The sequence below is a fragment of the Rhipicephalus microplus genome, chromosome X, assembly GCF_043290135.1.
Source record: "Rhipicephalus microplus isolate Deutch F79 chromosome X, USDA_Rmic, whole genome shotgun sequence".
In the NCBI taxonomy this organism is placed as follows: Eukaryota; Metazoa; Arthropoda; class Arachnida; order Ixodida; family Ixodidae; genus Rhipicephalus; species Rhipicephalus microplus.
In genome coordinates, this window is record NC_134710.1 from 266,904,569 (window position 1) to 266,926,454 (window position 21,886).

At 41.8% G+C, this 21,886-nt stretch overlaps 1 protein-coding gene across 1 annotated transcript in view; it reads left to right on the plus strand.

Annotated features, from left to right (window-relative positions):
* Positions 1-255: 255 nt before the first annotated feature.
* Rrp4 (exosome complex component Rrp4) overlaps positions 256-21,886 on the plus strand; it is a gene marked incomplete at its 5' end in the record, with an annotated part of 30,049 nt that continues 8,418 nt past the window's right edge. The window contains 5 exon segments of the mRNA XM_037414082.2: positions 256-357; positions 833-968; positions 3,265-3,330; positions 3,656-3,724; positions 9,858-10,025. Of these exon segments, the coding sequence (XP_037269979.1) occupies positions 256-357; positions 833-968; positions 3,265-3,330; positions 3,656-3,724; positions 9,858-10,025 (541 nt within the window).

A 21,886-nucleotide genomic window follows, 5' to 3' on the forward strand; every position in this document is an offset into this window, starting at 1 on the left:
TGCCTACGACGCGCCAGCTGTGCGGCGTGTTACGTCACTACTCCTCGGGCTTGCACAGAACTGCTCACCGTAAGACACACAAAACTGCTCAACCTCTGCCAGTGTAGCTTATGCTACAAAAAAAAAAAAAAAACGACGGGGGAGGGTCTCGATAACGAGAGAAAAACGACTAAGAAGAGAGAGTAGGCAGCAGCTGCGGTCGTACCGTTTTCACTATTCACATTCACACCATTTGTCTCTTCTTTTCCCTTTCAGAGGTCACGGAACATATATAGACAATGAACAGCTTCTGTCATCTGTAGCGGGGGCAGTGGAGAAAGTTAACAAACTCATCACTGTTCGTCCGCTCAAAACACGGTGCGTATACAACTTCGACAACTAGCAAACTTGTCACATACGCTGGCGCTAACGTTTGAGTCCTTGTACGGTAGCGCCAGCCTGGTGTGATATGATGATACAGTGGGGAACTTGATGTATCACACAAAAATGTTCAATGAAGTCATGGTGCTGATAAGACGGGGACCAAGAGAAGAGGACAGGACGTGCGTACGTCCTGTCCTCTTTCTTTTATCCACGTCTTATCAGCGCTGTGGTTTCGTTGACCGTAAGAAACACCTAGCCCAAAAGTCTGCTGTCTGAAATTTCAAGCCATAGTGGTTCTGGCCTGTAAATCGTTTTGTGTAAGAGGTGTTTCGTCTATCCAGTTGCAGTGTAACTTTGTTCAACAAAATTATTTTTATTTATAGGTTGACTGTGTTGAGACGTAAAAACACAGTGGCTGCTTTCATTTGTTTCCACCTGCCGCTGTAATGGTGACATTTTTTTTGCGCAGTTACATTGGCGAGATAGGAGATGTTGTTGTGGGACGTATTGTTGAAGTTCAGCAAAGACGATGGAAAGTTGAAATGGCCTCACGTCTGAATGCATCTCTACTACTTTCTTCTGTTAACCTACCTGGAGGAGAGTTGGTACGCGTCTTTCATTTTTCTTTGGGGCTGTGTTTATGGTTTCTTTAAAAGTGTACAAGCAGAAAGAACTGTGGTGGTGATGCTCTGTTATAATGTTATCATAGAGATGTTTTGTACTGATAATTGCAAGAAATATGTTTAGTAGGAGTGACCTCTTAATAATGAGTAATAAGAAAATAATACCATATTATCATACTTGCTATTTCTTTATGCATTTATGTCAGTTGTTAATTAATGTACAGTGAAAGGAAGTTGGCAGTCATAAAAAAAGCCACCATAACAGTTGTTAATAATATTTCTAAGATTCATACACCAAGGATTATTGTCTGAACACAATCGGCTTATTCCTGGTAGAAATAAACATTGTGACAAACGTTTCTCTTTACTCTGGCTACTTCTGCATTCTGTCTTGGTTAGATATAAGAATTTCCCACTTGTGTTGGGGAGTTTCTTCAAATCGTACTATATTTTTTCCAAAGTTCTTTTCTATATTAACAAAGACTTCCAAAGGGCTGTAATTTTGATAGCACTTACTTCCTCAAAGAAACTACTTATAAATGTAGGCAAAATGAAATTCTAACCCCATGCATACACACAAACTATGGCACTCAGATATTAGCCTTCCAAATTTCTTCTTTATTATCCCTTTGTGCAACAGTGCAACATAGGCGGCTGCATTTCCGATGGAGGCGGAAATGTTGTAGGCCCGTGTGCTCAGATTTGGGTGCACGTTAAAGATCTCCAGGTGGTCGAAATTTTCGGAGCCCTTCACTATGGCGTCTCTCATAATCATATGGTGGTTTTGGGACGTTAAACCCCACATATCAATCAATCAATCAACAGTGCAACATATAAGTCCCACTTTTCCATCTGCTGGGAAAATGTTCTCCCACATCACCCATTGCAATTAGCACAATGCTAAGTAGGTTGTATCTTAACCAAGTCTTTTGTAATCTCAAGAAAAATTCTTTTACCATGCTTTTGAAGGGCAGTTGTAGTGTTGCAATGGCATTTAATATTGGTCAATTTTCTTATGATAGCTTCGGAATTTTCCTCTTATTCAGATTTATGGAACTAGCCGATCAAAATAGTGGAGAATTTTCTTTTTTTATGGTTTTTCAGAGAGGTGCCTTTAGCTTCCAGTCATCACATGTTTCTGTAAATTCACGCAATATTTGACCAATAATTGCATTAGAGAAATTTGGTACCCATTGCCCCATTCATCCCTCAGCGCTATTACGGACATCGGGGCATAGAAATATTTTTCTTGATATTGTATACCTCCTAAAAAGTTTGCTAATATTTAGGGACAATACCTTAACTTGATAATTTTCACAGCAAAAGCAAGCAAAGCAAAATCGACTCAGAAATGGTTGGTGCGTGCGGTGAAGTAAGCTTTACAGAAACAGACCACAGCGCCACGAAAATGCACAATAGGCGCAACTGCGCGTTGTGTTCTCTTGCTAAAATGAGGTTTGCACAACTTTTCTCTTCACAACTTGACAAGTGACACTCAGCAGTGCCACTTCTTTGCCCATTTCATTGCAAAATACCTGTTGATGCATACTGATCATGAAATTAGTTTCAAACTATTTCTTTGTAGTATATAGGACTATACCACAGCCAATTTTTATATTATTGGTTCAAAAATATAGGTGAACCTACAAAGGGTTAAACAAGACTCTTTTGTACTTCGTGAATTAACTTCTCATTTATCTTCTACTGCCTTTAAAGGAGTACCATACTGATAGGATATTTGGTCAGATTTCTTAGTATGTGCAAGGTGTAGTTGTATTTGTTTGCCATTATGTATATAACATGCACATGAATTTGTGTTTGAATGTTGGAACGTGTATACTTTTTTGTGGGTGCTCTTCGCAATTGTATTGTTTCTCGCTGTTGCTCAATATATTCTGCACATGTGCGTTTCACAGTTATCAAATGGTCAGGCTCCTCGTTCGCAAGCAGAGCAACAAATAATTCAAGCCCACATAGCAAAGTTTGTCTATTTTTTTTTTCTTAAATGGCTGTGCAGTTCTTTCTGCTAATTTTTAGTGAGAATCATAAAAACAAAGCAAGCTGCATCCATTTTCACAAATCATAGTTGATGATACTAATTGCTATATTGGTAATCTTGCTGAATAGTAAAATGGCATGCTATTTGCATACATCTTGTAGACAGGTGTAAATAAATCTTGGCAATGATTGAAGCTGTATGTAAATAAAGCAGTGGAAATCATGTTAGCCCGTGCTATGTTCATTGTTTGTTGTTTGATGTGCTGACAAACTCTTTCAGAGAAGAAAATCTGCTGAAGATGAGCTGCTAATGAGGCAGTACTTGTGTGAAGGTGATCTCATCAGTGTATCCTTTAAATTTCTTAATTTGAAAAAACATGTGAATTACTGCATGCAAATATACAAAAGAGAGTGCAGATTAAGTAGACAGAGCTGGTATGTTTTATCTCTGGACAAGCAGGTATTCATCTTTGGATATTGTACTTTATCACGTGAGACTCTTAAGAATTGTGCTTGGGCTTCTGCCACCATTGAAAGCCCAGAACTACGCTAAATTTGCCTGGAAAGCTCCAAGTGGCTTGTTTTTCATCCTTTCCCATGTGCATGTTCTGAAGTGTTGTTTCTTGCACTGTTTGCTGCCAAACACGTTAACTTAGCAGCTACATCACTAGGCTGAAGTCCAGTCAGTGTTTGCTGATGGGTCCCTGTCACTACATACAAGGAGTCTCAAATATGGCAAGGCAAGTTCCCTTGTGAAATTTGGGCACGCATGAAATTCCCGACACTGTAAAGATATTGTGTCTTCTAATGTTCATGTTTCAAGTAAAAGTGGATGTGTCATAAAAATCTAGCCAGTGTTAGCCGTATATTTTACATTACTTCATTTTGCATGTCTTGGAATTAATTTTATGTGCGACCTGAGAGTTTAGGTGCTTTTGGCAGTTGCCTCAAGTGTGCTCAGATCTGTTGGGTGTGATGGGCTGAAACTTACTCTTGTGTGCTAACCATCATGTGCATGAGTCTTCTATTTAGATTCTACTTAAAATCTGCTAATTGGGAAAACAATATTTATCAGCCAAACAGCTCTTTTAAAATCGTTTCATTAGTGTATACCATGATGAGTTTGGCTAAAATGAAACTTTGTTACTCTTAGTCTTTCTAAAGAAGTAATACATGTGAATGTCAGAAGTGTGTTATATTAATATATTAAATTCTAGGAAAAAATTGCTCTCTTTGGGGCTTGTGTTGTTAGCAAATAATTTGCATTTATCTTGCTTGCCTTTTATTTACTACAGGCTTTCTAACAAATTACATAATGACTATTTCTCTTGTTTTCCTTGTGAATATCTGCCAAAACGTTTTGCAATTTCCTAGATTTACATGTTCAGGCAGTGATCACACTTTACGAGTGTGTTTCTCTCTTCTTTTGTCTCCACAAATATTCTGGAAGGTAGAAAGAGGAGAATCGGAATGGCGAAAGGCCCTGGCTTAGAGCTGCAGGTGATTCCATAAGTTTCCAGCCTCACATTTAAAACTAGCAATGATTTCAAAATTGCCAGCTCAGGCACATAGTGCTATTTATAAAAGGCATGCATATGAGTTTCAACTCAGTGCATTTGTTTGTATGAACTGCTTTGGTGCAATAAACGAAGTAATACGGGTGATTTTAATCATGGCATCCAGCTAGTTTACGACAACACTCCATTTTCTGTGGTGATAATTGCAAAGTCTGCACTGAAGGTCTGTGGCTTTGAAGAGGTCAATCACCCACCCTATGATACAGGGCCTAGCTCGTAGTGAATATTTGCTCATCTTAAGGCTGCTGATGATGAAGCATAGAATGCTTTCTGCGAACATGTTGAAGTTCATGCTATTTTATGAAGGGCATAAAATGTTAATACAAAGGAATGAAACATGTTTTGAAGGAGAGATATATTGAAAAATGGCACAGTTGTTTCACTTCTATCACTATCAAATGACGGTCAGGCTAGAAACTCGTAGAATCACCTTTGCATAAGCGCTTATTATGTTCTTGAGCCTTGTATATCTAGTTTTCTTTGAAAAGTCTTGGTCGCTGCTTCCGGTCTGGCCATGCAAAGCACTTTGTGGTCTCTCTACTTGTACCGAGACCTTTTTGCAGTTAAAGGGAAGCTGGAGCACTTTTTCGAAAATTGACTTGGGAGCGTGTGAGGACAACATGATTCCTCCTGAATTGGGTAAACGATGTGAGAATTCTCACAAGCAAACACAAATAAAGCTTTTCGGGGAAAAAACATGGGTTGTGGCGGCCGGGCTTCTTAAAACGTCGAGCGAATGCGGTGATGTCATGCTCGGTATGCCGCGTCATCCGCAACAGCATCACTGCTGAAGCATGGCCTCGTTTATTAGTTCTGGTAGCGACATCTCATGCGTTAGTCACATAGGCCATGGTTGAAAATATGAGGCGCTTGCTCACGTAGTGCTTGCTACATAGAATGCATTTCTTGCTCTGCTTACGAATTCAGTCGAGCAGAGGGTGAAGGTGTGGCCACTTGGTTTCACCGTCGTTTTGCAGCCCAGCTGACCGCATCTCGTCAAAATGTGATAGTTAAAAACACTAAATCTATGCAGTCCCCTGTTTTACCATACTTGCAGTGTCTCAACATGCTGCATCTGCACATGGCTCAGTGTAAGCGACGCTCACATAAACACGTCTGGTGAGCAGCCGAACCTTACGTCGAAGTAAAAAATGGCTCTACGAGAGAAAACAAAGATGATATAGGTTTCCACATCCACACTTTTGGCACATTCGCGGAAGTGGAGCAAGAAAACTTTTCTTTCACACATTCTAAAGCTCCTGCTGGGTGATTTCACGTAAGATCGAACAAAGCATGGCTGGTTGACATCTTAAAGAGGCCCAGAAACACTTTTTTAAGTAACCACAAAATTAATTCATTGGAAGAGTTTATTACCCACACAATCAACTACGCAAAAATTTTAAGAATCCGCCCAGTGCGTGTAGAGTTACAAAGGTTTGTCGCATGCTACAATTGCATTCTCTCTTCTCTCGTCCCGGCAAAAGTGCTGAAAGCTAAGCAGGGAGGGACGGTAGGGCCACAAAAAAATCTCAGGTGCGCCTTGCGACCTTGAGCACTTTTTTTTTCTTCGAATGCACAGCTTTTTCACTGTGATCGCGCGCACACGTCGACAAGTAGTGGCTTCCTACGGCGATCTCTGTAACGAGCAAGCGCGCCCTGTTCAAATCAGCCAATCACTGATAGATGGGCTTGCTATGTTTGATTTTTGGGTATATTCTATGATTTGTTGAGAAAAGAGAAAGCAATTTTTAACTGACTTTGATAATTCATTGCGTATTCCAGGCCGCGAGCTGCGCTATAATATTTGGCTTGCGTGTTGGTAGCCTCTACTATCGATCGGCAGCGTTTCCTGACCATGCTCAAAAAGTGTAGCATAGCCCCTTTAAATTTCTTTCAAAATTTTATATCTTGTTGCTTGATTAGTAGAAAGAAGAGATCCGCAATCAGTTTTGCTGTAAAAATTTTTTTCAAAGCACAGTAAATCAATATTGACAAAGAAGTGAAGTGTCACCGTTACTTGCCCCTTTTTTTTTTAATTTGATGATGAATAACGCAAAATATATTAAAGCTATGTACTTTAAATTTGTTTTGCTAAATGTAGGCATACTTGTGCTTACGTTCACTTATATTTTGATTCTCTGTGTAGTGTAGATTTTTTTTAATAAACATTCTCAAATTAGACTTAAAAAAATTTTTTCCCTAGTTAGCAGGCTTTTATTTAAAAAAAGACCTATGAGAGAGTGACGAAAATTCCGCATTACTTTCTCAGCATGCTTATTTATAAAACTACCAAAGTTTATATTAATAACACTTTTCAAGAAAAAGATACATTTACGCTAACTTTGCACTAATGCACAGCAGCAGAGCAAAGCTTGAGCACTATTGCAGTCAAATGAAGTGTGAGCAGCGGGCTGTGGGCACGGCCAGCACAAGTCATCTGCTGCCACTATATGAGGTGGTTGGGTGCACCCGGTAGTCTATAGTTAGGCATTTGTTCCCTTTTGATTTGGCTCCTGGAGCATCACCTTTATGGTTTCCACTCAGATCAATTCGAACAACGCAGTTTCTCTGGCTAAAGCGGCTGTCGCTGCGTGCGGGAAGCGAGCGCTCGCAGCTTCCTAACGAGTTTTCAGGTGCTTCTCATTGGGGCAGCGCAGTCAAACTTCAACTTACACGTCAATGCTTCGAAGTGTTTTTTGTGCAGGTGTGGAATGCGGTCTGGGAACTTGAGCTACAGACAGCGAATCTGTGACTTTGGCCGTTTGCCTCTGTTTACATGCAAAGCACGTGCGTTGGAATCATGGCGTGCTCAAGTTAAATCAGTCACCTCGAGACGCTTTTGTTCAAATATACAATCACGTATTGTAGACATGCTTTTGTTTGCATTTGCTTTGGATGCACAAAAAGCTCAAACAATGTCTGTTATGTCTGCAATCTTAACAAAACGTGGCTGCTATGCGAGCAAAGGGTGGATAAAATGGCTATGCTTCAAAGCCCATGGGTGGAAGTTATTCCCGGCTGTATCGCAGCCTAGCCACCTGAGGACGAAAAAAACGAGCCCTCTTTGCCCCGAAACACATCAGACTGTGCGCGCTTGCTTGCTCCTCAATCCCGCTCTCATGGCCGCTCCCGTTACCAAACCATTTCGAAATCGGCATGCTCAATACAGTCGACAGCGATTTCTCGCCTTTTAAGAAACTGAAGTACACGCCTGCATTCCATACTTAGCGGGCAGGAAGTTTGATCTACCGTTGCCTATCCTTGCACACAGCATTTTTTTACGCGTTTTTATTGTAACTGCAAGTGAAACCATATATTGCAACATGTTTTTATTGATTGTGAAAGCTGATGTGTGGGAGAATAAGTGGGGAAAGTATAAAAGATATCAAAAATGGTCTTTTTTTTAATTGTCATCAGACGTTTGTTTCCCTTGCGCGCTTTTTCTTGAAGTTAGCGGGATTATATACTTGTAATAAAAAGTGTTATTAATATCGGCTTTGGCATCTTTATAAATAAGCATGCTGAGAAAGTGATGCGGAATTTTCACCGCTCTGTCGTAGGCCCTTTTTGAAATAAAGGCCTGCAAACTAGGCACACAAACGTTTTTAGGTGAAATTTGAGTATGTTTAATAAAAAAATCTGTGCTACACAGAGAATCGAAGTATAATTGATCGTAAGCACAAGTACACCTATATTTAGCTAAACAAGTGTGAGGTACGTAGCTTTAATATATTTTGTGTAATTCATCGTCAAATTCGAAAAAAAAACAGCAGAGCAGGTAAGCGTGGCACTCCACCTCTTCGTCATGATTAATTTACTGTGCTTCAAAAATATTTGTTTCTAGCAAAACCAATTGCGAATCTCTTCTTTCCACTGATCAAGCAACAATATATAAAATTTCAAAAAAAAAATGTAAGAGGTCAACTAGCCATGCTTTGTTCGATCTTACGAGGAATCACCCTGCTGCTAAAACCATGAAAAAACATCTTCAGATCATCGAAAATAATATTGTTCTTCGTAAACCAGGAAATTTTGTCGAATTCTAAAACGTCTTGGGTTTCCTTTTAGAGTATGTTCACATTGGTGAATTTTTTTAAATTAAAAGTTAGAGTTCTATATGCACCTGCATCGTAAATTTTTCATTAATAGCTATTTTTCTCTTCAGCAGTCTTGGCATTTACTTGAAGATTGCGCCCACATATGTGGTTAGAGAAGAAGAGCAGGTTGTAATGATGGTAGTTCTATCGGTTCTATCACAAATTTATTTAAGTTGTCTGTAAGTATGGTATGCACATATACATTGTGCACTCTCAAGGATGAGGCACCATCCTTTCCTATTTCTAACTACTTAATTCTGAATCAGATTTTTTGCTAACTAGATTTTGTGGAATGGCTATGTAAATATGCCTAGAAATCTTGTGCTCTCGCTCCAGCATTTTAGAGCAGATGCACTTAATCTCGAGTCCTGTCACCACTTATCAGTACATGTGCATAGACTTGTGCATATTGCGCTGATGTGTCAGTGCAACATTTGCGAGGTAACACCTCATAGAAAGCTTGTCACATGAAGTGGCTGAGCACTATTTTGCTGCCTCCATGTTCTCAAAGCCCTCAACAAAAGATCACGGCCTCCTACACGCAGAAAAAGTCCTAATTTTATGTGGTGCATTGCAGGAGAAAAATTATGCAAGGAATTCGTTAAGGGGCCTGTGTTTTGTAAATTCTGCACAGCTTGTAAAAGTATATCTGAAAGATTTTGTGCTCTGCATAGTTAGCGGGCATAATAAAACAAAGCACTATCATTGCTTTATGCTAGAGACGTGATCATATCTGCAGTAGTGCATTTGCCTGACGAAAAAAAAAAAAGCTTGGTTTTCTTCAAGTACTGTTTAAACAGTACAAATTTTCTGTCTTCTCTGTTGTGTCCTCTCTTGTTAATATGGAGCATAGTTAGCACTAATAATATTAGGCAGCTTGACGCTGCTGTTTGTGTCTGGATGTGTACAGCAAACCCAAACTTATATCGACATTTAAGAGCACCGCTTATTTTGGGACATAATGTATTGTACTCATCATATAGCATGATTCCTCAGGAAGAGCCTGCATGCCTACTGTTTTTAAGCTAATTATATTACAACTAATGTGTGCCTAAACTGTGCATTTCTTTGTGGCTAACATGAATTTAAGATGAGGGTATCTTATTTTCATGAGAGGAGACTTGTGGGGTTTATTTCCCATGTCTACATTGTTGTGGTTAATCTAACACTAATCTATGCCTTTCAATTCGATGCCACAGCTGGGCCAAGGCACTTTGGTGCTTGTGTCACCATCGTTGATCAAGCGCTGCAAAACTCACTTCCACAACCTTCCTTGTGGTGCCCAAATTATCCTGGGCAACAACGGTTATGTGTGGATATGCCCCCTTCCATCTGAAGAAGGCACGAAGTTTGTTCAAAGTGTCGATGTAAGTCATAGCTGATGTTTTATTTTCATCACCTGCACTTAAAAGTATGCTTACTGGGCCTATCAAAGCATAGTAAATGCCTGTATAAATGAGCGCAAAGGAATACCATTATTTAAGAAGTGCTTGTGAATAGTTATTTTATTGTTTTCATACATTGTGTTCCCTTCAGTGCACATTGCAGGATCATCCAAGATGTGCTTCTCATGCTGGTGGCCTATACACGACTCTGCAATGTGCACACGAAATGTACAGTATAGCCTCGTTAATTCAAAGTCACTGTTGCCGCAAGAAATCTTCGAATTGAATTAACAGAACATAAAAAATGTGGGATGCAAGGAACTTGAAATTATTCAAGGTAATCAGGGCTGATGTGCCAGCTTGTTTGCAGCTCCAAGGGTTGTGTTTTCTCGCAAAACTTGGTCTTAATTTAGCCGCAAACACAGAGGAATGGCGGGCTTCACTGCTGCCGCTGAAAAAGCAAACGCTGTCATCAACTTAAATGCGCACCTGCGCAAAACAAGACGTGCTTCACTGTAGCACAGTAGTGACACGCGGGCAGCATGTTGCCTGCTCCTCGCAGCGTCAGCAAGTCATGATGATGCCATTCGGCCATTCTTTCTGGTAAAATAAAAAATTTAATGGTGGCCACCAGGACGAAATTGGCGATATGCTTTGGCTGGAAACCATGGTCTTTGAAGCCTTCAGACTCATTTTTCGAAGTTTCGCAAGGGCGTCTTCGTAAGCAGGCATTCGGTGTGGAGCAACACCACGGACCTGAGCCAATGGGGGGGGGGGGGGGGTCGACTCCCTCCGACGCCTAGCAGTGTGTGGCATTGCCGTGTCCGGGGAAAATTGGATCCTAGGGGTTGAGTCGACACCGGTTGATCGGACCTTTAAGGCCCCCCAGTGGAGGCAACACACTTCTTTGGCCCTGGCTTCATGTAGATGGCGCCCCTGGGCTGACCCACCCAGGGGAAACTGGCAGCGGCTTTTTCCTGTCTCTCTCTCCCCTTCTCCTCGTCTTTCTCGCACTTTAAATCTTTCCTGTCTTCTCCTCTTGTCTATTTACTTCAAAATTTCCTTGCGGCTACAGTTAACCTTGTGTATGTGCTCAACCTTGGGGCTCATGTATTAGGTTATAGCAGCAATGTACAGCTGATGTCATCGGCTTTACACTTTAAGTTCTACAACGTCTGCTAGTTGGGCTCCGAGGTGCAAGGCTGCCATTGCTGCCGAATGAATCAATATTGTTATGAGGACATCTTTCCCCATCTACTTGATTGACACCCTTCGAAGAGGGTGAGCACTGCATCATGAAGCTCTTCCGTAAACCAAAAGAAACTTTTCCGCGTTATGATGTAATACACAGTGATAAAGCAGATGTATTTGCACGTGTCATCTCTCCGTTCATTGTTTCAAGGTCGTTGAGTGATAATCTAGGAGCAGGATATAAGATCACTAGAATGGCCAGCAGAGAGCTCTTGTTTGAGGTTCAAGATAATGAGCAGTACTGTAAGCTCAGCAGCCTTAAGACACTAGGAGAAAGATTCGTTTCAGTTACCCCACACCGATCTATGAACGTGTCGCGAGAAGTTGTCTCTGACGCAAATCTTCTTCACTTGACCGAAACTGAACTCTTGAAGGGATGGCAATACCCTAATGTGACCAGTGTGCAAAGAATTAAAATAGGGCGTAACAACAAAGAAATCCCAACAAAACATCTGATTCTTATGTTTACGACCAGTGATCAACCTCAGACATTTGAGACAGGCTACATAAAGTTAACAGTAAGACTGTACATTCCAAATCCAAGGAAGTGTTATCAATGCCAAAGGTTCGGCCACAGTTCCCAGAGCTGTTGTGGTAAGCTCACTTGTGCCAAATGTGGAGCTTAAGGCCACTCCTCTGACAGCTGCAATGACACTTCACAGTGTGTAAATTGCCATGGATCACGCGCTGCATATTCAAGATGTTGTTCACAATGAAAAAAGGCGAAAAAGATCGCCACCCTGAAAGTCCTAGAAAATATGTCATCCAAGGAGGCCCGGAGGAGATGCTCTCATTCCATGGTCTGTCTTATGCTGATGCGGCGCGCCAGGGGGTGACGTCGCATTGGCCTTCGCCATTTGCTCGGCCCGCACATTGCGAGCCGGCTGTGGTGCCTGCCCCCCAGGTGGAAGTAGCTAAGCCCATTCCGCCTACCTTGCAAGAGAGCTCGGTGAGTGCAGGAGCGTCAGGCACTCGGACCACGTTTCACCAGATGTGGTCTCACACGAAAACTCTCAGCCTGCATGCACGGGCATCCAGTGCATCCAAAAAAGCAATGGACACAACACCAACTCCTCAGGTGCCAAAAGACCGGCGCCGATCGCTTGACGAAAATCTAAAAACCTATAACGGGGTCGGACAACGGCCCTGTTGTGTAAAAACACCTGCCCACATAAAGACACCTCTCCCGTGTGCGCACAGCACATTTTTATTTCCATTATGAATACAATACTCATTCAGTGGAATGTAACTGGCCTGTTTAAAAATCTTGATGACATTCAGGAACTTATTCATAAACACAATCCTAAAGTGCATGCGTGCCCAGGAAACACACTTGAATCCCAATAAACAAACTTTTTTACATTTTGCTGTGTATCGTAAAGACCGAAATGGTGCACTTGCATCATCAGGTGGTGTAGTAATTATAGTAGATAAAAGCGTTGGCTGTCAACATCTGCATCTTCAAACACGTCTTGAAGCAGTCTGTTAGAGCTTTACTCCTAAATAAACTAATTACAGTCTGTTCTCTTTACATCATCCACTCACCAAACATGAACTCCAATCGCTTATAGGTGAATTACCAGAATCGCATGTGGTTGTTGGAGATTTTAATGCCCACAGTGACCTATGGGGCGACTCTTGCTGCGATGCCTGAGGTCGTTTGGTGGGATAGCTCCTTTTCTCTTCTGGCGCTTGTATATTACATGAAAGAGAACCTACATATTATAATATTGCTAACAAATTGTACTCATCTATAGACCTCAGCATAGTTACATTGACGCTCCTGCCTAATCTTAAGGGGAGATGCGGGTCGAATAACGCGAGTTTTCTTCAATACTACTATTTTTTTATTTTCGCTTGTTTTGATAAGATTAGTTACCTCTACTGTTCTGAAAAAGAAAAAAATACATGTCGAGACTTGACTGGAAATTTTTTTAAATTGTGTCTAAAGAAGACAAGTTGCCTGTTAAGAGGGCCAAAGTGCGCAGTCTTCGAGCACCTGTCCGCCGATAATGCGCCGCCGCTCTCCATTGTTGATTGCATGAGGTAGAGTCGAGTCTCACTCTTCAGATAACGATAGCGTTCTGCGCTGATGCAGCACAAGAATGAGTAAAAAAAAGCATGTTTTTACACATTTTTTAAGCATCGCGACTGGCTTATCACGTGGTATGGATCGAGGACAGCCATTGATCGCTGTGTGCCTGTATGTGCTGTGAAGCCTACTTTCGGGGTCCATGTCTTGTCGATCAGCGCAGCTGAACAATGCTTTTCGCTTGTATTATCTCCGTTATGAATGAAAAAGGAAAAAATTCATTGCTCATGCGGGAAATTCGTGGCGATGCGCTCTGTAGGAATAGGCTACGAGCAATTGGTTCGATTTGCAGCAGTTTTTGGCTTGCAAAAGCCAGTGCATCAAAATTCATTCACAGCCATCAGCTGGAAAGTTCGTGATGCGGCAATGGATGGCGTCAGTGCCAATCTTGTGAGGTCGAAGGAGCTCGCAGTGAGGGAACTTAGCGGGTATGACATTGCCATTATGAACGACGGTATGTGGCACAAACCTGCCGCAAAATGGCATTGACACTGTTGTGTCTCTCGACACTGGACTTAGTTTAGATTTTGCAGTCATGTCGAACTTCTTCCTAGTTTGCAGTCGGCACAAGGCTCTGCCAGATGGAGCGGAAGATGTTTGGCAAGCGTTTCATGGCCCTGTCTGTGAGCGAAATGTCTTTGAGTAGTCAGCTCGAAAAAGTGGAGAGGGACAAACTCATGGTGCTGGTGTATTTTAGTGTCAGTGGCCACTACAAGAAGTATTGTCCTTTTGGTTTGCAAATTTCATCGCATTTAACAACATCTTTCATAAATAAAAACTGAATTTTAACTTGTTTTTCCGAAAACACCAATTTTGCCATTTTTTCATTTATTTTTTATTTATTTAAAAATACGGCAGGCCTTGAAAAGGCCCAGGCAGGAGGGGAAAGGTACAAACAAACAGTAAAATTGTACAGGTATCAAAGATAATATACTGACAACAAAATTAATCTACCACCAAGTAAACAAGCACTAAAAAAAGAATATACAGAATGAAAACATCAACAATACATAACTATCTAACAATGTACAAGGGTATCAGTACAAGGCTAAGTTTAAGACGTAAGATGCGATAGTGTCGGTATTGCTGAGTGCACCAAGAGGTAGGCTGTTCCACTCTGCTACTGTTCGAGGGATAAAGGAATACTTAAATATGTTAGTTTTGGTATTGTAAGGCGTTAATGGGGCAAAGTGGCGATGTTTTGTTCAGCGAGCAGTGAGAGGCTTACTATAAGATTCAGGAGAAAGAGGCAACGTATTATTATACAGCAGCAACATAAATTCAAGCTTGTGAATTTTTCTTCTTAGTTGTAAAGACTGAATGTTGTGTTGGGCTATTAAGATACTTGGAGAGTCACTGGTACAATATTTGAAATAGATAAATTTTACTGTTTTACGTTGGATTCTTTCTAGCGCATTGATGTTAGTTTTAGTGTAAAGAATCCACACGTAGCTGCTTCGTATTCTAACTTAGGTTGGACAAGGGAAGTATAGGCGGTTAGACAAGTCTTGGCAAGAGCTTGTTTAAATTTGTGTCTGAGGCAGCAGAGTTTTTTTAAAGCTGAGTCGCAAAGATGAGAGATGCGGGAACTCTAACTAAGATTATTGCTTATTATGACACCTAGGTATTTCCAGTTATTAACCTCTTTAAATGGCATGGATGCAAGGTTATAAGTGAACAAAAGTTTTTTTTTTTTTCTAATTTTCATGAATACTGTTTTATCAATATTAAGCTGCATATCCCAGCCTTTGCACCATCCTAAAATATTTTGAAGGCTGGAGTTTAAGGTAACCTTATCTTGTTGGCAGGTGATTTTTTAAAGAGTAAGCAGTCATCTGTGAATAAACTTATCTGGACAGGTTAAAATATAGTCAACAATGTCATTAATAAATATGTTATTAATACATAGTATATAGTAATATATAATGTGCCTCTCGTTTTCGGGCACTTCTAGTGCTTGGATCTGCATGAAATTTTGTCCAAATTTTTCCAAAGCATCACGAATGTAATTATCTCATTTAATTTTTAATATTTTATTATATAATAAAAATTGTATGTAAATCTTTACGACGGTAGGTGAAATATGGATTTTTTGTGTGTTATTTTTCACACCTACTACATATTTTGTATGTGCTTTCTAATTAGTTATTTGCATTTCACGCTTTATTTAAAACATTATGAACTATGAATAGTACAAAATTACGGGATGAAAAGAGGGTAGCAAAAAGTTAAGGTTTTCACTTTGTCATGTCGCAGAGCTAAAAGTATGCAACTTGCTAGAAAACTAATTATATATTTGAAATCTGCATGAAAAGGTCCATAAACAGCCCAAGTTTGAGTGCTGTAGGGTGAATATTCAAAAGGAAGTGTCTTTGAGTGGCATCTCCCCTTAAATGGGAGGTGATCGAAAATCGTTATGGGAGTGATCACTTCCCAATGCTGTTAAGAACACCACTTCAGCCCGATTTCATTCCTCATGCTCCTCGGTGGAAGGTGAAATGGCAGCACTACACTGCTAATACCTGTATTTCATGGGCTGATATGTCTTTTTTAGGAATAGAAGAAGCAGTCGAGTATTTCACCGCTTTTTTAATTGATGATGCTTCGCTTCAAAATGTATATGTGAAGCAAGTGGCATTACATTCAAATGCCGCATCCCGAGGTGAAATGATGAATGTGAGACTGCACGGAAAAAACATAAATCATGGGGGCTTTTGCGCAATTCACCCATTGCAGAGAATTTGAAAAACTTCAAAAGTCTCATGGAAGAAGAACTCTGTGGCCAGCTAGACTAAAAAGCTGGCAGAACTTTATATCAAGCATTAATTCCTACACTGATGAAGTCAAGGTCTGAAACCGAGTAAGTAGAGTTAAGAGGCCAGGAAACCTATTCACTTTCATTGACAATCACATCGGGCAACAGCTTAGAAGATCAAGCAAACTTGCTTAGCACACATTTTGAGCATTTATCAAGCTCCTCACATTATTCTGAAGCGTTAAAACGGTATAATGCAAAGATAGAGGGACATAAATTGGAACGGAAGTGTGGGGAAAATGAGCCCTACAACCAGCCATTCTTATTGGCTGAGCTACAGGCAGCACTAAACACGTGCAACCAGTCTGCGCCAGGTTGCGACCAAATAATATATCAAATGTTGAAGCACCTACTACCTGAAATGCAGAATACTCTCCTCTCTTTGTGTAATGCTCCATGGCTTTCTGGCGAGATCCCCTCTGTGTGGAAAAAGGCGAATATTATCCCTATATTTAAACAGGGTAAGGATTCATCTTCAGTTTCCAGCTATCGTCCTGTGGCACTAATAAGTTACATGTGCAAAGATAAACCGTCGACTACTACATTTCCTTGAATTGAACAAACTGCTTGACTCATACCAGTGTAGATTTACAGAGGGTTGGTCCGCGACTAACCATCTAATACGCCTTGAGACACAAATACCTGAAGCCTATGTCCATAAAGAATTCTTCGTGTTCATATTCTTTGACATGGAAAAGGCTTACGACACCACATGGCAGTTCGAAATACTTGGAGACCTCTCACACTTGGGTATACATGGAAATATGTTAAGGGTAATTGAAAGTTACCTGTCGAATCCCACATTTCGCGTTCGCATCGGCAATGCTTTATCAAGAGAGTTTGTGCAAGAAACCGGAGTACCACAAGGGGGAGTGCTCAGTTGTACTTTTTTTATTGTAAAAATGAACTCCTTATGTCTGTATTTCACACAATGTATTTCACACAACTTATGTTGATGACGTGCAGATAGGGTTTAAATCCTGCTCCCTGACAAGTTGTGAGTGCCAGGTGCAGTTCCGTCTTAACAAAGTCGGCAACTGGGCAGAAGAGAATGGATCATACTGAACCCACAAAAAAGCATGTGCATACTTTTTTCAATAGAGGCCTGCACCCCGATCCGGACATTGCTATGAAGGGTCAACGTTTGCCTGTCATAACAGAGCATAAATTTTTAGGAATTATTTTTGACGCAATGCTCACATTTATACAGCATATCAAATACCTTAAAAGCAAGTGTCTGAAAACAATGAACATTTTGGAAGTACTCTCACACACAACGTAGGGCAGTGACAGCAAATGTCTTATGAAGTTGCACAAAAGCCTAATATGAACACGCATGGACTAATGAGAAAGTCTTTCTCACTCCTGAAAGAGAACTGACTGAAGAAGTGGATATTCCTTTACTTAAACATCAATTTATAGCTCCTGAAAAACAGCTCCCACCATGGCACTGGCAAGTTATTGACTGTGACGCTTCTTTTGACGATGCTACGAAGCATGCCGCTGGTGCACAGATCCATGTCCACATTTTAGAACTACAGCACAAATACTCCTGCACAGTTTTTTTTACGGATGCATCGAAGACCCATGCCGGCGTATCTTGTGCAGCAGTCGGCCCCTCCTTTTCAGTCTCTGGCACGCTGCATCCGAACACATGCATATTCATAGCAGAGGCCTATGCCATATTATCCGCTGTTAAGCATATCAAAGAGGTAAAGTTAAAATCATCAGTTATCTACACAGACTCTGAGTGTTGTAAAAGCATTAAAATCGCTTAAAAAGCACAAAAACCGAGTGCTTAGCTCAATGTACACTCTCCTGTGCACTGCTTATGCTTCGAATCAACAGGTCGTGATATGCTGGGTACAAGAGCACTGTGACATTGAAGGCGATAGGCAGGCAGACCAGCTTGCCACCTCCGTCAACTAAAGCTGGAAACGACTCTATGCCGGTCCCTTTTCTTGATGTGATACCTTATATACGTAAGACTACGGATGTACTGGCAATGTCTGTGGGACGCTCAGTCTAACAATAAGTTTTACCTTATTAAGCCGAATTTAGGGTATTGACTCCAACCATAAGATCAAGGCAAAATGATGTCCTATTTTCAAGGTTGAGAATAGGACATACGGCATGCCGCATGTGTGGAGAGACGCAGTTTTTCACATATTGATAATGTGTGCAGGGTTGGAAAATCTCAGGAGAAAGTATTTCTCTAAATGCTACCGAGAGCAGATCCCCCTTCATCTAGCAATGTTTTTAGGTAACCATACATGCTTCGATCATCAGCCTGTCTTAAACTTTCTTAAACAGTCCCGCACATTGAACATTATTTGTACTTTGGACCTGTAGCACATCCTATTCAAGAAGATGCTGCTACGGCATTAAGTGCTCATGTGCTACCCTTCAGTCTCTTGCGCACAAGGGTTTTTGTGAGGTAGTAGCGCTGTGTAAGATGACAACTTTTCAGGCGCATTGTGTTCATGTTGATGCTTTATTCTAGTCCATCTCAAACACTTCATGTCCCTCATTATTTTAATTACGCACCTTTAGTCCGCATGGTCTTAGGTCCTTACACAGCCACCAAGCATTATCATTGTCCATGTCCCATACCATAACCTGGCACTCTTTGGCCATCAGTGGCCCTAGCGTCATAAAACCCCATATATCATCATCTCATTTTTTTGAAGTAGGCATTGCAGCAAGAACTCTGCCAGCAGTATAAGTGCGCAAATCGCAAGCGCAACTGGCAATTGGAGGTACGCATACATTGCGAATTTCGTCAAACTATCCTTTATCAAGTTTTTTACAGTCCCAGAAAGAATGGGTAAATCATCGATGACGTAGCGAGAAACATGCATTATGCTGCCCGAGCGTCATTGCTGTCTTGCAGTGAAGCATGTCTTGTTTTTTTTTTTTTGCACTGGAAGTACTGGGGCTGGGGTGCTTCAGCTGCCACTCAGTATTGTTAGGTTAAATTGCCTTGTGGCTCTTAAGGGCCATCACTTCCGGAGATTTTCGGCAAAGTCGGGATTGGGAATTGTCACATGGCACCCAATGTTTTCGAATTAACCGAACTGGTGCTGACCGCTGTTTCAAATTATCTGCTCAGACTTGCAGTGCAAAATGTGTAACCGCGGAAACATTTCGCATTAAGCGGTATTTCAAAGTAACCAAGTTCAAATTAATGAGGTTTTGCTGTATGTGCTCACATATAGAAACATGACAATTTAGGGCTAAGTAATGCACATGCTTTCATTGCCACCGTCTAGTTTGCATCACATGAGTTTAATTTCGCTCTGAACACTTACTACATCTGAGGCAACATTACCAGTGGTGGGAAACCTGCGCCAATTGCGCCAACCTGCTCCAACTGTAAATTGTTGCTTCATACTGCTTGAAAAGGGTCCTCTTCCTCTAATTTGTGCCACTGCTGTGCCACAAGGTGGTTTTTAAAGAGAAAGTAACGACAGCATGCACTGTTAGCGGGTATTACATGATGGTCATCACTATGTACACTTGCGCTGCTTCAAAAGCACAGAATCGGCCGGTCATACATTCCAACTTTCACACGATTGCTGCAGTACCTTTTTTTTTAACCATTGGCAAAAGATGAAGGCAAAGAAGGCGATGTGGCGACTACCGAAAAGCGTGCCAGTATTACTTGTTGCTGACAAATAGCCTATGTGTGTGGCGTAGCGCCGCTTTAAGCCTACTACACTCTTTTAATAGCTGGCGACTACCTGAAGGGTTGATCGCTGCCACCTCAACCGTTGTTCAGGACTGTGTTCAGCATGCCCCACTTTGCAGAAACGAAAGCAACTCGCTGTTGCGGAGTTGAGCATTGCAGCGACGGGAAACCTGCGTTAATGCGCCAACCTGCACCAGCGGGAAATTGCTGCGCCATACTGCTTCAAAAGGGTCTCTTTTTTCTAATTTGTGACATTGCTGTGCCACGAGGTGGTTTTGGAATTGAAGGTAATGTTAACAGCACGCATTGTGAGCGAATATTACGTGGTGGTTGCCATCTTATACACTTGCGCTGCTCCAGTGGCATGGAATCAGCCGATCAATTATTCCGACTTTTGCGTAATTACGGCAGTGCCTTTTCTGGTTACCATCCCCGCAGGGGTGCCTGCGCAAATAGGCGTTTGGTGTGTAGCGACTCCACAGACCCGAGCTATCGTGAGGGTTTCGACTCCTTCCCACGTCTAGCCGTGCGTGGCTGAGCCGTGTCCAGGGAAAAGGGGATCGTGGGGGTGAGTCGACGCTGGGTGATCGGACCTTTAAGGCCCCCCGGCAGAGGCAACACACCCCTTTGGCCCCGGCTTCACACAGACGGCACCCCTGGGCTGACCCACCCAGGGGAAATCGTTAGTCGCCTTTTCCTATCTCTCCCCCCTACGACTTTTGTCTTTATCTGTCACTTTTAGTCTGTCCTGTCAACTTCTCTCTTCTGCTTACTTGCACTTTTTCCTGGCGGCAAGGGTTAACCTTGTGTGTTCACTCCACCTTGGGATGCCTCACATCAGGTTATAGTGACGGTGTACAGCTGGCGAATGCAAGCAATTTCTTCATGTCTTGCAGCGTCCCCTCATTGGGCTCAGTGGTGGGTGGCTGCCACCGCCACTGAACACACTCCATATCTTATGGCCAAAAACTTCCAAACCTCTATTGATTGCTCCCTGAAGAGGACACGCACCAAAGCAAGCTTTCAGCTACTTCAACTAAACAAAAACAACTTTCCACGCTACCACCTTATCCACAGGGACACACCAGCAAAGCCTGTCAGAAAACTTTCACCGTTCTTAGTTTCAATGTGCCTAATAGACACACTCGGAACAGGGTACAAAGCTACAAAAATGGCCAGTGATGACCTCGTTGAAGTTCAAGACAAGGAACAATATGATAAACTATCCAGTTTGAAGACTTTTGGTGATGTTCCCATCACTGTTTCAGCTCACCGTTTGATGAACACGGTCCGAGGAGTCGTATCGCAGGATGACCTAGTTGACTTGACAGATGCCGAACTTCTTGACGGCTGGAAAGAAGAAAATGTAAATAATGTACAAAGAATCAAGATAAAGCAAAATGGCAAGGAGACTCCAACCAAGCATATAATCGTTACCTTTAGCTCCAGCATCCTTCCCGAAACACTCACAAGTGGGTACACAAAGCTTCGTGTTAGATCATACATACCTAACCTGCGATGTTGCTTTCAGTGTCAGAGTTATGGCCACGGCTCACAAAGCTGTCGTGGCCGACAAACTTGTGCACAATGTGGAGTTTCGGGTCACAACTCCGTTACTTGCACAGAACCGGCACTCTGCATCAACTGTGATGGAAATCATGCCTCATACTCACGGTCATGTCTATTCTGGAAGAAAGATAGAGAGATCATCACGTTGAAGGTGAAGGAAAACATCTCATTTAAAGAAGCAAGAAGAAGGGTCTCGCCATTTTATGGCCCAAAATCATATGCTGATGCGGCGCGTCCGGGAGTAGCGTCACACCAGCCATCGTCACTGCTTCTGCCTGCACAGAGCGAGCCGTCGGCTGTGACACCTGCCTCCAAAGCGGCAGTGGTTCAGTCTACTTCGCCTACATCTGAACAGAGATCAGAGACCCCAGGGTCTTCGGTTCTCAAGGCCCCCCTCATTAGGCGAGGCCCAAAATTAGAACTAC